A 16,639-nucleotide genomic window follows, 5' to 3' on the forward strand; every position below is an offset into this window, starting at 1 on the left:
GTTTGGCTTCAGGAGACAGCTCCTTGGCGCTTGTATCTCGAATTTGGGCTTGTAAGTAGAACAAAAATATCTCTCCCCTCCCAGCTCTTATCTCGAGTTGCTCTTAAGTAGAGCAGCTCTTATGTCGGGGTTCCACTGTAATTTATAATCTTATACACAATTTACAAAATAAAAATAAATACATAAATATTTACTTGAGTTGATTTTAAGTATTCCCTAACACTATTAATGAGAGTCAGTGTAGTGTAAAGGTTGAGTCATCAATCTAGATCAGTAATGGCAAACCTATGGCACGTCTGCCACACGTGGCACACAGAGCTATATCTGCCGGCACACGAGCTGTTGCCCTACCTCAGCTCCAACATGCATGTGTGTCCTGGCCAGCTGATTTTTGGCTCGCACCAAGGCTCTGGGATGACATTTTTGGCTTCCAGAGAGCCTCCGGGGGGGGATGGGGGAGAGCGTTTTTACTCTCCCTTGGCTCCAGGGAAGCCTTTGGAGCCTGAGGAGGGTGAAACACGAACCTACTGGAGCCACCAGAAGTAGGGAAACAGGCCATTTCCGGCATCCAGAGGGCCTCCAGGGGGTGGAGGAAGCTGTTTTCGCCCTCCCCAGGCATTGAATTATGGGTGGTGGGCACTTGTGCATGCACAATGCTCTTTCGACACCTGAGGGAAAAAAGGTTTGCCATCACTGATCTAGATGATCTAGCCAGGGATCATGAGTTCTAATTCCACCTTAGGCACACAGTCAGTGCCCTTTGGATAGTCATTTTTTTCTCCTAGGAAGGAGGTACTGTAGTGGCAACTCATTTCTAAAAAACTGGAATTGCAATTGTAAGTTATGCCGGTCACCTCGTAACTGCATCCAATTTTTTGACCTTTTTGTGGTTGTGGTGAAGTGAATTGTCAGTCTTTAAGCAAATGTGACAGTCTTTAAGTAAACCCATGGTCTGTAATTGGGGTCCTAAATCATGGTCACATGATCACAGGACCTTCCAAACACGTGGGCTGGTTGCCAAGTGTCCAAAAAGTGATCAAATGAGCAGCCATTGGAATTTTGAATCCAGTTCATAAGTAGGCCTAAGAAGATCTGTTGTAATATTGAATGGTTTGTAAGCATAAGGTGAGGACTACCTGTAGTCAATTTGCTATAATGATAGGAATGCAGAATGTGTCTTAATTTCCCCCCCTCTAGTAATACGAAGATTTATTTTATGGCTATGTCATTAGTTTGATTGGATAGAAAATGATAAACCCATCTTCCTATTGGATGTTGACCCACAATATCAAACCACAATGTTTATTAGGTTTCGTCTAGGGTTTTGTAAAGCTTTTCAAATGTATTTATGACCAAATTTATTATCTGGCATATTTACAAATTACAATATACAATCTGAAAAACAGGAAACAAAATATACTTTTAAAAATGTAATAATCAATGTAAAAAGTCGTTACTATTACAAACATTTTCTCTGAGAATATGTCATTCTCTAGAGAGGGGATCTCTCTCTTGGACCCGCCCCCACTGATCTCGTGAAAAGTGAATTCACAAAACATCACAAAAACTGATATAGGCCAGGCAGATTCTGCTGGGAGATGTTTCTGAAGGCAAACAAGGACCCAAACCTTAAGAGTAATTGGACTTAGAACCTTGCTGGTGAAAAGTCTTTGTTTCACAAACAGATGTTATTCTGTTGAACTAGCTAGTATTCTGTGTCAGTTCAAATTGTGTTCAAGGACACCTCATGTGTAGCGTAGGTGAGTACTACATGAGAGGTGACAAGTGCTTCCTGGTACAAAAAGGGGCACAACTGATTCCTAGTCCAGCAGAAGTTGTGGAGCCAGAAGAACCACTAAAGTGCACACCAGCTTTGATGCAACGTAAGCATCAAAGGAAGCAGAGGATTTCTGTCCCAAGGGTATCTCTGTCTTGTAAGGATTCAGTCTTGTTTTAATTTGGCATACCTGGTCCCTAGTGACATCAGGTTTAGATTTCTACTTCTGCTTGGCCTGGATGAGATACTAAAGATGTTTGGTTTAGATATTAGATATAAATATATTTATATCCGCTGCAGTTTGATGATGCCTAATCCCAAATCCATGGAGAATTTCCACCCTCATTACAAAATTGCTGTTTTGACCTGCTCATCCAAAGTATAAGTGCTTCCCTAATTATTCAGTAAATAATTTGGACAGGCCTATTGGCTTTGCCTTTTCTTATCACCCTTGTTATGCGGCTCAGAAGGGAAAGCCAATATATTAGCATGAGAGGGATAATGAAACAAAATGCAGTTGCAATAAAAACGGTGTTATCTGTGCTCCCCTCTCAAGTTACGGTAGATATGAATGAAAGGTCTGTCACATCTACAGTGGCATTTAAAGGAGGACACTTTGGGAAATGCCAGGAAAAAAATGTGAGATGTTTCTTCGCTGATTTGTAAATTTCGGCTTCTTCTTTTCCAGTAATCTTTTGAGCGCTTGAAGCATGGAGCAATACCCAGATTTACAAGAGGACCTGAGTCTGAAAGATACTAGTGAATCTCTCGATCAACTCAAATTGGCTTCACTGGATGACAAAAATTGGCCATCAGATGATGAGCCTGTTTTCCCCAAGTCAGGTAAGTTAAAAAAAACAATAGCAGGAAGTGGCAGTCAGGTTTTAAGGCAGCGGTCCTCAACCTTTGCAGCTTAGCGGCCGGGTGGGTGGGGAGAACTGGGTTTTGCGAGTGGCAGGCTGGTGTGCATGCAATGCGCTGGCCTACTACTTGCACAAGTGAAACTGTGAACATGTGCATGCCAGCTCACCACTCACATGGCCCAGTTGCAAATGGGCCATGGACTGGTAGTGAGCCACGGCCTTGGGGTTGGGACCCCTGTTTTAAGGAGTCCATAAACTGAAAACATTGCCTGTTAAATCAGCTCTGTCTTTCTCTGCAAGACCCTAACTGTCCTCTGCAGCTGTAGTACAGCCTCGAGAAAAGATTAGCTGTTAGTGATGCCTGCATACTCAGAAGCATTTGTTTACTTTTGTATCCAAAATGGTATACAAGCCTGTTCTACAGCATTCATCTTAAATTTCTTTAAGATGTTGCAAAATAGTTTGCGTGGTATCCTGACTATGAATTGTAATAAAGGACTAAGAGAGTAACGAACAAACAAGAACTGGAATATTACAGGTTGTATATAACAAAGAAATATCTGTACAGTATAGATGCCAATAGATTATAATTGCAGTAGATTATAATTGCTCATTTTGGGATTTGTGGCAGATTTTAAGTCTATTGTTTTGTTCCCTTAATGGTGTCTTTATATAGTTAAAGCAGATGCATTTATAAATATGTTTAAACAATTAATCTTGCTGTATGCACCTGTCTGTTTTGAAATACCAGATGAACAAGTAAATGTACCCCATTTGTACCCCACACCTGAATAAAGGTGCAGTTATAAATTAATATAGCCATCTTACTGATAATGCTCCTAGATCAGTGATGACTAACCTTTTTGTTCTCGCATGCCGGAGAGGAGCGGCATACAAATCTAAGTAATAAATAAATAAAAATAAATAAATAAATGCACACACCCATAATGCAATGCACCCGCATGTGCTCTGACCCCTGTGCATGCATATGTGACCCCCCCCACTTGCCTGTGCATGCGTGCACAACCCCCCACACTCCGCCTGCTCCCACGCATGCGTGTGCATCTTCCACATGCGCCCCTCCCCTCCGCATGTGTGGCAGAGATCTGAAAACCAGCTGGCTGGCAGTAGGCGCATATGTGGTGGGACTGAGCTGGGGCGACGGCTCACGTGTCCACAGAGAGGTTTGCCATCACAGACCTAGACATTTCTCTGTACTTCTGTACCCTTATTGAGTAATTTGATTTTATGTGATATTTTTCTTTCTGTTTATTTACATATGTATTGTACAGATGATACCAAGAGCTCCCCGGATTCTGCCACACATCTGCGGTGGGATGATCCCTACTATGATATTGCTAGGCATCAGATTGTGGAAGTAGCAGGTACTGTTTTGTTATAGTATGATGATTTGAAATAAAATAAATAATCTGTTTTCAATAACTATCAGATTCTTTCCTCATAGAAATTCTCTAGGAAATAATTGAAAGTTGCAAAGAGTGGAAATAATTTTAAATTTTGAAGCACACAGGTTGCGATCCAAAGTCTTTGATAGTGCCTGTATGATTTATCATAAAAAAGCAATTCCTCTCTCAGATTTAACTGCTGACTAAATGACTGCATCCATGTGGTTTTCTTGACAATAATAGAGAATTCGTTTTGAACCCATTTCCAGGATATTTCTTTAAATTCACATTACGTTTACAGAGGTTGGATTTTCCGGTGGGCTCCTAGCCTTACAATTGCTTTTTGACATTTCTGGATTATATCATAACTATATAATGGAAATCATTTGTAGCAGAATAGTTATTTGAAAAACTAAAATGAGAAAACTACAAAAATGTTATCAAAATTATTACAAATGACAGTTTCCAAATTGCTTTGATATATTTTGAACTTTTTGTAGGACTTTTCCTCCCCACTTCTTTTTTTTAAAAAGAACTTTTGTCTCATTCATTGGTGGCAAAGGGATAGTAACCTCTTCCTGGAAAAGGCCGTTAGAAAGCAGCAATAAGATGTGATTTGCTTTCAGGTGACTTTTTAAAATAAACACAAGAATATGCTGGTGTTCTGAGATGTCAGCTAATTTCATACGTTTATATAACATTTGGCAGACAGTTACCAGATAAGGTGATCTATTCAGAACCAAATACTTCTAATTTTTCTGAGCCATAGCAAGCATTTTAATTCTCAGTCTAAATTATTGGGTACCTTCTGCCTAATAAGTCTGAGGAACATCTGAAAGTGAAAAGTCAAACCACTGTTTAAAATCCTGGGCCCGTAGACTTGCAAAGAAACAGTTAATCTCTTTGCTATTTCATTGATAGCTAGACTGTTAAAATGTCTGTTTAGCTAATTTATATATAGTTCTGAATTCAGCTATTATCTGCATAACATGCAGACTTAATTGAGAAGGATGTGCTATGTTAATTGTTACTGGGAATGATGTCCTGAGATTGGAAGGGTGGACAATGGTTTTTAACTTGTATTTATGATTAATATTAATGATAATGCCAAATATAGCATACATCAGTGGTGTCAAACTGGCTGCCCACAGGCTGGATGTGTCATGGGCAGGCTGCACCCATCCTGGCTTTGCAAAGGCAAAAAAGTCACGATGCATCGTGATACATCACATGACATGATTGAACTTGACGACCATGGTATACATGATAGCAGATTCTCCTAGTGACTACTAAGGAATATAAATGAAGAGTGGGTTAGTGTAGAAAGTAAATGATAAATAAGGAGGAAATTGCAAATATATGGATAAATACAATTGCTGGATAGTTTTTGGACACATTTACTCAGATTTCTTTGATAGCAATAATTGTTTTGTATTTTCAAACTCCAATTGTGTAGTCTTTTTTACCTTTACGCACTTTGAATGTATAAGGTGATTCAAGGCATGTTACAGTCCTCTACAGTAAAATGCATTTAAACAATTTTATACAGTATATAGTTTTGTAGTGTTGGTTTCTGAGAGATTTTCAGCACAGGAAGTATCTTCCTTCTCTATGCAGATATGATAGGAATGCCCTCCTGTTCTCAGGGACTGTAACTAGATATTGAACAATTCATGAAACAAGGTCTCCACTGTTAAATTGTTAGATAGGGCTAAACAAAAGATAACTATGGTACACATTGTGTTTGCATACATAAGAATAGTTCTATTGCTGACTTTCTCAGATTTATACCATTTGACAAAATTTCTGAATAATGTTCAGTGAAACCTTCATATATTCCAGAAATATTGTTTATTTTGTCGGAAGTAAATAATGTTCACATATTCTGTGCTTCTAATATAGTTTAATTATTTTTGTATTCATGTTAATTTTATTTTTCTGTGTTATCTGTTTTTCCATTGTAAACAGTATACACTGTACTGTAGTTCAGAAGAAGGTTCATTTACTATCTGTTTATCAATGGAGCAGGTGCAAATCAAGAATAGCTTTAAATAAATACATGTTATGCATATACTGTAATTTAATTTCTTTGTTTTTTGGAGGTTTATTAAAGGTATATGTACTTAACCTCTAATTACCCTGTTCACAAGTAAAAATGTTTCTAATATTACAACTAACTATTGATTTTTAGCTCTGATTTATGAGAAAAAGAAAAACTGGACTGAATTTCAATTCACTTTTCTTCTGCATTTTCATTTACTGTATGCACAAAATCATTTTTCAGAGATTTTGAATAGGGACTCCTAAATGTTTGTTGTATGATATAGGGCTGCAATGTGTAGAAGTAATTTCTTCAACTCAGTTGAAGTGGTCTTCTACTAAAATAAGGCCTAGTTTTTTGAATCCACAATTTTCTGTTCCTGTCTATATTCATTTCACAGGAAAGCAAATTTTAAGGGCTAAAAGACAAATGTTGTCCAGTATTATGAATTGATAGAGCTGAAATGAAATGAAATGTAATCAAGCACAAGAGCCCATTTTGGGGGTTTCATTGCAGCATTAAGAGCTTTAAAATGCAATACTTTGAATACTGTTATTATTGGTTGATCCATTTGCTGATTTAAAATGATCCATTCTTTGCTGTGTGAATAGGTAACTGACTCAGTTGCTGTGGGAATTACTCTAAGAATCTTATGGGTAAAGTTGCTTGCATTTGCTCTGAATTAGACTCCAACTGGTGAGGTCTTGTTAAAATGACGGCGGCACTGTCTTGTTGTCTGGAAAGTATGTCATGGTGTGATTTCTGAGAAAATGGACAGAATCTTCACAACTGGTCTGGCCACTTGTTTATTAGATTCTCTTGTTTATTAGATCCTCTTGTTCATAGCCTCCCATCAGATCATGTGTGGATCCATGTGAAGATAAATTTTCCTTGAGAAAATTTTCAATGCTTTCAATGTGGTGGTGCATACCTAATCAAGAGGCCACCTCAGCTCTCAACAGTTCTCAATCATTTCCATCCGGATAAAGCAAGAATGGTTCTTATACATATGGTCATGCCCAAAAACAAAGAATGACACATGGTAATTCTTCTGAGACAAGTTCTTTATTGTTTCCATAGCTAAAGACAGAATCGTGCTAGATTCTATCGGCTTTAACCATACTCTATTAAGGAGGGCTTGTCTCTCCCACAAAATATCTAAAACTGGGATGCACCCAACACTCCTCAGAATCCCGCCTGCCTGCCTTTCTACTTTTTAGATATTTTAACTTTCGTTAAGTGCGCTTAAGCTGCATTTTCCTGTCTGTCTGTCTAGCTATCTAACTATTTAGCTATCTATCTGTAATAACAATACAATGGAGAGATTTTAATGTTAAGTAATTACTTAAGACCAAAAACATCTTGTTACAAATATTTTGATGTGAATTGTAGTAGTTCTTTTTTAACATTATACTTAATTTTGGAAAAAACACCAAATAATTTTATGTTAATAATATTGACATTTTATATTGTAATAAATATGGATACCTTCCTTCCTTCCTTCCTTCCTTCCTTCCTTCCTTCCTTCCTTCCTTCCTTCCTTACTTACTTACTTACTTACTTACTTACTTATAGTTGAATGCTAATAATATATACAGTGATCCCCCGAGTTTCGCGATCTCGATCTTTGCGAAACGCTATATCGCGATTTTTCCACCCGATGACGTCACTCCCTTCCTTTCTCATCTTTCTTTCTCTCTCTCTTTCTCTATCTTGCTTCTTCCTCTCTCACACTCTCTTCCTCCCTCTCTCATCTCTTTCTTTCCTTCTCTCTCTTTCTCTATCTCTCCCCCCCTCTTGCTCTCGAGCGGTGGGTGGCACCCAGCGAAGGTTCCTTCGGCCGCCCACCAGCTGATCTGCTCGGCAGCGCAGTAGCAGCAAGGAGCCGAAGATGGGGTTTCCCCTTTGCGTGGGCAACGAGGAAACCCCATCTTCGGCTCCTCGCTGCTACTGCGCTGCCGAGCAGATCAGCTGGTGGGCGGCCGAAGGAACCTTCCCTGGGTCTTCAACTCCCAGAGCGGCGGACAAGCGGAAAAGCGGCGGACAAGCGGGCAGGCAGGCGGCTCCTCAGCTGCTGGGTCTTCCCAGGTGCGGAAGTAAAAACACCATCTGCACATGCGCGGCCATGGAAAAAGGGGCGCGCATGCGCAGATGGTGTTTTTACTTCCGCACCGCTACATCGCGAGAAATCGATTATCGCGAGGGGTCTTGGAACGGAACCCTCGCGATAATCGGGGGATCACTGTACTGTAATTATATCATGAAAACATTAGGGGATTGAAACAATACAATGTATCAAAATTTATAACAATGTAATGAAAGAGGAAAACAATTTTCTTCCAGTCTCCCCCTTTTAGTAATATTGTTGAGATTATAGTTTCTTGAAGAAATAGATTATTGGGACCATTTCAGTCAGGTTTCAGATTGGAGTGTAATATAGAGACAGTATTGATTGTTTTTGTTGATAACTTTTGGGGGAGCTGGGTTAGTGATGCAACCATACTGGTTGTTTTTGATATCTCAACTTTTGATACAATACAGTATGGTATTCTTCACTGGCGGTGGGGTTTGAGAGTGGAAAACCTAATGTTGCAGTGGTTGTCTTTTCTCCATGGCTGAAAAACACTGCTTAGGTAGACAGCAAGTACTATACAGTATTTTAGTTTCCTGATTAAATTAAGACTGAATTATATGAATAGTTCCAATAGTGGAAAACAGATGGTGAAAACAAGAGAGAAAGGTCAATAGTTCACTGGTGGAAATATAAGACAATATAAAGTACCGGTACATACACAGAAATTTTGAACTGCATACAAATTTCAGAAGTAATTTAAAGATAAAAAGGAACCACAAATTGAATTGATTATTTGAGTCAATGTAACATTACTCTCAATGTAATAAGTGCAGCCAATGCTCACAATCACTAATCTTTTTGTATAGAAGAGAGTTCATAATTCGAAGACTGGGTTCTTCAAATGAGATTGGTCAACTTTACAGGTGCAGCTGAATTTTAGTGATGCACAAAAGGGGCTTCTAGGATCGGAGGCTCTAAAGCAGGAGTGTGAAACACGTTATCATGGCAATGTGACGTGACATATTGGGACTCTCCCCCTTGCTAAACATGACATAGACATGTCAGTGTGTGATGCATCCGGCCTTCAGGCCAGGAGTTTGACAGCCCTGCTCTAAAAGATGTTATAAAGGCAGTGGTGGGGAAAAAATGAGTACTGTATAACCTCTACGTGGTAGCAGAAAATGTGGTAGAGAATGTTCTGTTTAGCGATCTTTGGAGAGGATTTCAATCTTTTAATGAGAATCTCTTTGAAGACATAGCTGGTGCTAGCCTTTTCAATTGTAGTGCATACAACTTTAAAATTTAGAAGAAGCTAGGAATTTATAGCTATCAGAGAGTCATTGAATGTAGCCCACAATTTAATCTTGGTTCCAGTTCTCAGGAAGTTCTCAGGAAGAAGCATTCTATTTTGATGAGCTCATATTCTGCATTTCCATAGAACAGCATAACATTGTCTGCAAGGACCATTGTCTGAGGTCAGAATTGAGTTCCAGAGAACAACTAAATGGCAAGTTAGAGATGATTAAGGAGGAGTTCAAAACTAGGAGGTAAATATCAAATATCAGAGTTTAATATGACTGAAGATAGTGAATAGTGAAAAAACAGGGAAGAAGTAATACATATGACACACACTTTTTCATTTGACTGCTACAAATCCCTGTGTTTTATTGGGAATTGGGTCACATGCTCCCCAGCCAGTGAACCTCACAAATATCTGGACAACTCTAGATTATAGAGCAGTATTTAGGACTATTTTTGGGGGGGGGGGTGGGTGGGTGGGTTTGGAGATGTTAGTTTCTTCTCCCAATAATAAACATGTTTGTTTGTTTTTGGTAACTGGCAATTAGTTTCTGCCGTGCTGTATGTACCAGCTTTCTTGGATATTAATGTATACTATAAAGGGAGACTAGTTATTCTTGAATAAATGATGGATATATGAAATTTAAGAAACTAAGATAGCTGCTTATACCCGTATTACCTCCGAGTCCTCGGAGAGGGGCGGCATACAAATCTAATAAATAATAATAATGATGATCAGTTACCTTGAGTTTCAAAAGAAAGTGCAAGAAAAATAAAAATGGTGGTGGATTCTTTGAGTTATATGTTTTATCCATAGTATTCCGATTCTTTACTGTTATAAAAGAGATTACTACATAAAATATACATAGGGATCTCTGGGTTTAAACTTTTGTTTTCAATTCCTGCTTTTTAAATGAATTCCAGTGACTGAAAGAAGTCAGACTTTGTGAGACATTCTGAGAGCATCTTCATGTTTAAATAGCAAGAGCATTTAGACTTACATACCGCATCACAGTGCTTTATAGCCCTTTTGAAATGGTTTACAGAGTCAGTCTTTTGCCCCCAACAATCTGGGTCCTCATTTTATCAACCTCGGAAGAGTGGAAGGCTGAGTCAACCTTGAGCCTGGTGAGTGAGATTCAATCTGCCAAATTGCAGTCAGTCAGTGATCAGAAGAAATAGCCTGCAGTAATGCACTCAAACCACTGTGCTACCATGACTACAAAATAAATTTTGTAGCCTGAAAAAAATTAAACTTTATTGTGTCCAGCAGAAATGTAGTACTTTTCTCTAGTATAGAAAAAAAGCAAAATGCAACAAAAAGTATTGGTTTAGAGTTTGGAGAAATGGCATTATGTCCTAGATTTATCAAGGAAGAACATTCTCTTTTTTTAAAAAAAAAGTGTAGCATCACAAAACAAAAATATCTAGGAATGAATGTTCTGATACTCTGTGTGTTTTTGGGTTTGCATGTAAATTTTTATTCCAACCTTCGTCATCAGTCCAAGGAGTCAGTTTAAGGGACTCAAGGGACTTTTGGTATAATGTTCCTTTGTTTCTATTCCTCCAGGGCAGGTTGTACTTGATGGGGTCCAGCCAGGTAGGTAAAATGCCTAGTCTTCTTGTCATTGGCATTTAAGATCATGGCACTCTTTAGCATGACTGTGACCTGCCGCTGGGTTATCTCAAGGGAGCCCAAATTCTGTGAAGCTGAGGGCTAAATCCCAGTCCTCAAAGTTCACTCGTGTGCATTATGCCAAGTAGATTGCAGCCATGCTTCTCTTCTAAACTGGGGATACAGCCATTTTGGTCATACTACCTATATATAATCAATCTATTCAACTGAATGTGGGACTTTGAAATTGCCTAGCAGAGCTCTGCAGCGGACATCAGCTGGTGGGCTTATTTGGGGCATTCTGCTCTCATCTCTTAACTTCTTTTTTCTTGGATGGTGATGGGTACTCTACCCATTAGGAAATAATTAATGTTAGCTTTCCCCTTCTCAATTTTTTTTGTGGGGACGGTTTCTTCTGTAATTAATATTTCTTTAATTTACCATTTCTCTTTAATTTAAAATTCTGGGAGAAGAGATAGCACCTCTTCAATGTTTGCTGTGAACATCATTACATGTATCGAAACTGATTCCTGAAATCTAGAAAATGGGCAGGTTTTTTAAAGAAATCCTCTGTGCTTTGGTACTTTTTTGAGCACTTTCTTTTAGAACCGCCAACATGACTGCTAATTTCTTCCAAATCTCTTTAAGATCCATTTATTCCATGGCTTTTCCATTTTTATAATCTCTTCCTGTAAATAATCATAAGCTTACATTTCTTGAAGATTGTATCTTTAAATGTCTATGAATTAAATGTCTATCTTCACTTGTCTATACAGACAGGTTGATTAATATAATTTTGAAATATTGGCAATTACTATTTTAAAATTTGTAAATGTAGTCAGCTCCTCTTTTCTTAAGGCAAATTTATAGTTTTATATGCGGAATGAAAGACAAGGTCATGAGGAAGGGCAGAAAAGAAAGCTCTCTGAGCTGTTGAATATTCTGCCTTTTAAAATCCTGTTTTTCCTTAGCCTAACAATACTCTCATACCTGCATTACTGAGGTATAGAAACACACTGGTTTCTCAAGTTTGCTATTGTTGAGCTTCCTACTTGCCATTGTATTACAGTTTTTTGTTTATTAGTTATAGCCAAGTTCATTTCAATATCCCGTTATTAGCATTATTAGCTAAACAGTGCATTCGAAGGAGGAAGAGATTCTAGCGAAAGTAAATTATGCTTCTGTAATCATGTAGGTCTTTATTAATGGAAAAAACTAGGATGGCTGGCTTATTAACTAAATAATTTTTGGAGGAAAAAAGTTTATATTATACTTTAAACAACATTTAAAGTGTTTCACCTATTATAAAACATCTTTATCTCACATTGAACTCGTTTTTGGAATTTCAAATATCCTGGACAATTTTGAAATAACTCGTAGCCCTGGAAATATTTGAAGATAGTCAGGGAAGATATTGCAGGTACATATTTTATAGCAGTGACATTTTTTTCTGCGTGCACCAAAGAGATTCTGATGTATAATATGACACTCTTATAATTCAGCATTCAAATTAAAATTCAGCAGTGCACTTTCATGTAGAACTAACCAGCTGATTTAATATTTATTAAATATACATGGTTAGAATAATGGGAATTCAATTATTGTTTATTATTTGTTACACAATAAATTCAATTATCAATAGAAATATTTCTCCGAGTCATATAAAATATTTATAAATATTAAGGCACATATTATGATATAATCAGTTATCATATTTCATAAATAATAGCTTTTTTTTTGCTAAACTAAAACACAAGAGTAATTAACTTTGTTGATATTAGACAAGTTGGAAAAGTGTTATATGATATTTTAACCAGGAGTAACCAGGAAGCTAAATATAACCATGAATTACTTTTGAACTGGTGTTGATTTTTCTAAGAGTTGGGAATTGGATTTGCTCTAATAGTAAAGGTTGAAGATGGAGATCATTGTCTATGAACAGTTTTCAAAGCACCAGCTATTTCTATTTTTATTTCTTTCCACTTTTAAATTAAAACTCAAAGTAGTGAATTTAAACTCTGATTATTTGCATGGCATCCTATTAACACAAATTAGGCGATGCAAGTGTTCCATTACCATTCAGGAATGCTGCTATAGAGCAAAATTTCATCTTGCATTTTTTTTTCTTCACCTTGACGTTTTTCACCTTGTTTTTGTTCTATGCTTCCTACTTGCAGATTTTGTTAAATTAGCCAGCTAAGAGCTAGATGGTTATAGAATGTTGTACAATATTTACTCATTGTGAGTGGATAAATCAGAAATATTAACATTTCCATATTTAAAGCCTGTTATCAGTTCTTGTTTCACACTGAAACAACTGCTTTGTCAAAGTAAAATAATATTTATGCTCTGTCTCTTAAATAGTTACGGTGTATAACTTAGGAAACATTGCCATAGTAGTGGTAGGACTAATCTTTTTTGCAACTTTGAATACCATCCTGCAGAACAGAGAAGTACATCTGCCTTTGTTGAAATAGATGTAAGAAGAAGAAAAAATGATAAGGGGTTCCATTGTATTGTATCAGCTGCAAAACAATGTTATCCCAGTAAACCCTTAAGAGCATCTGCAATCTACTCCAGTGCATACATTGGATGTATGTACTGTGCCATAGTAATTCAATTTTTGGGGAACTATATGAATGTTTCTTACCGAGATGCTTTATTTTTGGGCAACCATGGGATAAACTGTTGGATGTTGGTCTTGTGACATGACTGGTAACTGTGTATAATTGTTTCAGATTAGCTCTGCATTGCCTTCCTGGTTTCATGTCTCTCTTAGGTGTCATTTTGTCACAAGTGCCTTCCACCATCATGTGCTTGAATGGCAAATCCTAATGTTTGCACAGGTACGAGAGAAAAAAAAAAGAAAGAACAGAAAATCTTAGGAGAGGGATTTCCAAGCTAATAAGGACAAATATACTTAATAGGCATGGAATGATGCCGAACTCTGGGTGGAAGGCATAAAAAAATGGGGAATGAGGAAAATGGCAAATGGAGTGTCTGGAAACATGAACAGTGAGTACTCCAACCTTGTTGCAGGTTCCATTTGTTTCTGCTATTTGCATCAGTCTTTTACATAAGCAGTGTTTATTTCAAATGAGTCCATACGTAGCTTGTATCTCATTTGATACAATTTCCTTCTCCCCCCCCATCATATTAACATTTACATCAATTGTCCCTTGCTTGATCATTGATCCTAATATATTGCATATTTAATACGTTGAAAGATGTTCTTGTGAAGACATTTGTTTCATTTGAAGCTTTGCAGAATAATGCTGTTTAAACATGTATTAATTATTTCGGTATTTGTAGAAATAAGATCAAAACACAATTAAGATGATTATAGGCCTTAGTAATATTTGGCATTGTGTTTTGGCTTGTTATCAGTCATGAGTAAGCTCCATTTGTCACAGGAATATATGCAATAGAAGTTGTAAATACTGTACATCTAATTAAAGAAAAAGACAAAACGGTGTCTTCCTTATGATTTTGAAGTAACAATAAATCGATCAATCAAAATAAAATTTCTATGAGAGGAAATTTGTATTTTATTTAACCATTTATATACTATTATGATAGTTAGAATATTAAACAGCAAGAAAATGCATATAATTTCAACCTCATATGCAGAAAGGCCCAGTGTTGTTCCCATAAAGGAGAATATAGAATTCCTTTTTCATATGCACATGCTTGTTCAAGAAAATGTGTTTTAGGTACGGTACTGGCTACTTCAAACTTGTGTTTTGATCACATGAGAAGTCAGATTGTCAAATGTAGCTTTTGGGGTGGGGGGGGAAGTAATTTACGCCAAAGCTCAATATCTTTAATTTTCTACTTTTATTATATATTGCAGTAGATATAGAATGGTGACTAAGTTCCTAAACAGCTTGTATGTACAATATCATATTCATCAGCCTTTCTGTTATTTTCATTAAAAAACCCAACTCATCTTCTCATAACCTGGCAAGGTAGTGGAACCTCTGTTTCTGAAGTCTCCTCTTGATAACAGTGTTATTTCTTTTCACTATATAAGCTGCCTAAAAGGCTTCTGCTGAGGATATAACTTTCATATTAGATGTAATCTGATAGTATGAAAAAAATGGGGGAAGCTTATAATCAGGTACCTCTTGGTCTGTGGAGTTCCTTGATTAGGGTATTGTTTTCTGCTTGAACTACCAAGGTGGAAGCCACACATCCCACCAACAGGGCAAGTAAGCTACTGTATATAAACAGGGAGCAAACCATATACTCACCAACACCGATGGTGTCACCTAGAACTGGTGGCCTCCAATCTTTTGGGCATCACCACTTCCACAGAGAAAGATTTTTCTACGGTCTGGAAGGAGTATGGTTTTGTGTGTTGCCTGGATCCTGGGGATCAAATTTTGCTTGTTTGCGCCGCCCGTTTGCTGGCATGCTAGGTCCCAATGCCGGTCCACTGACCAGGGTTGGGAACCTCTGGCCTAGATGGGTAATTAACAGCTGCAAGCAAACGACCAAACACAAACAACAGCAAGGGCTCCACAGTTCAACCCTCAATGTATCCTCTTCTATTGGAAACTATTGGTCTGTCATGTCTAAAACAAATGTTGCCACAGGCTTGTTTAGTCATCTGCATGGATTTGGGCTGTTAAAAAAAAATGATTATTTTATATCATACCGGTATGTGTTAGGAGTCAGCAGCAGAAGTCCTTGTGACTCTGCCATCTGCTGGTTTTGTTTGGTAGTTGATAGAGCTTGAGAGGAGATAATTATTGCTTATCTTTTGAGTTTGCTTTGCTTTGCTTCCTTGCGGGGGATTTTCCTTTTCCGCAGGAACAAGCAGGGGCTGAGAGATTGGGATGCACTGGGGAAAACATCCACAGCAAGAATACTCCCCTGAAAATTAATCAGTTATTCGTTTTTCCACCCTGTGTGTTGAAAAGGGTTTTGTTTTTTGTTTCCTTCCTTTGCTTTAGAATCACAAATACAGTGTGTGTCATGATGATGCTGTGGATGCTCCTAAGTTGAGTGAAAGGGAGAAAATCCACACTGACGTCTCATGGCGCAGGGTTGCCATTATCTGTGTCGCTTTAAAAAGCAACAACAACACATCATTCCTATACCTTTCATCGGCAGGACATTTGGTTGGTCTCAAGCATTAGCCATGTCCAAACTGTGTCACTGGTCTTTTTTTTTTTGCAAGCAAATGTTATGTGGCAGTTTTTAGTTTGGTGTTGGGTTGGAAACAGCATTGGAAGCATGTGACTGAGCTAGCTCTGTTGCTTTTCTATTTAGGGCTCCTTACTTTGTGTTTTGTGCGGTGACATGTAGCATTTCTGTCCTAGGTGATGATAAGTACGGACGGAAAGTAATTTTGTTCAGTGCCTGTCGGATGCCTCCTAGCTATCAGCTTGATCATGTGAAGCTGCTAAGGTGAGTGTTGCTCTACCTGACTTGCTGCCAAACTTTTTACTAAGTCTGCACTTCTATTTCTACCAGTTTTTTCTCATCACTCCTATCATCCTTTTCCTCCCACTTAGGACTGTATGATTGATTGATTGATTGATTGATTGATTGAATTT

The 16,639-nt window shown here is 37.7% G+C and overlaps 1 protein-coding gene across 2 annotated transcripts in view; it reads left to right on the top strand.

Annotated features, from left to right (window-relative positions):
• Positions 1 to 16,639, top strand: part of ARHGAP1 (Rho GTPase activating protein 1) — a 44,310-nt gene that overhangs the window by 15,983 nt on the left and 11,688 nt on the right. For both annotated transcript variants that reach the window (XM_070760111.1, XM_070760103.1), the window contains exons 2-4: positions 2,466 to 2,620; positions 3,933 to 4,025; positions 16,403 to 16,490. In XM_070760111.1, coding sequence (XP_070616212.1) covers positions 2,488 to 2,620; positions 3,933 to 4,025; positions 16,403 to 16,490 — 314 coding nt within the window. In that variant the 5' untranslated portion in view covers positions 2,466 to 2,487. The remainder of the gene's footprint in view (positions 1 to 2,465; positions 2,621 to 3,932; positions 4,026 to 16,402; positions 16,491 to 16,639) is intronic.

Source organism: Erythrolamprus reginae, chromosome 1 (genome assembly GCF_031021105.1).
Source record: "Erythrolamprus reginae isolate rEryReg1 chromosome 1, rEryReg1.hap1, whole genome shotgun sequence".
NCBI lineage: Eukaryota > Metazoa > Chordata > Lepidosauria > Squamata > Dipsadidae > Erythrolamprus > Erythrolamprus reginae.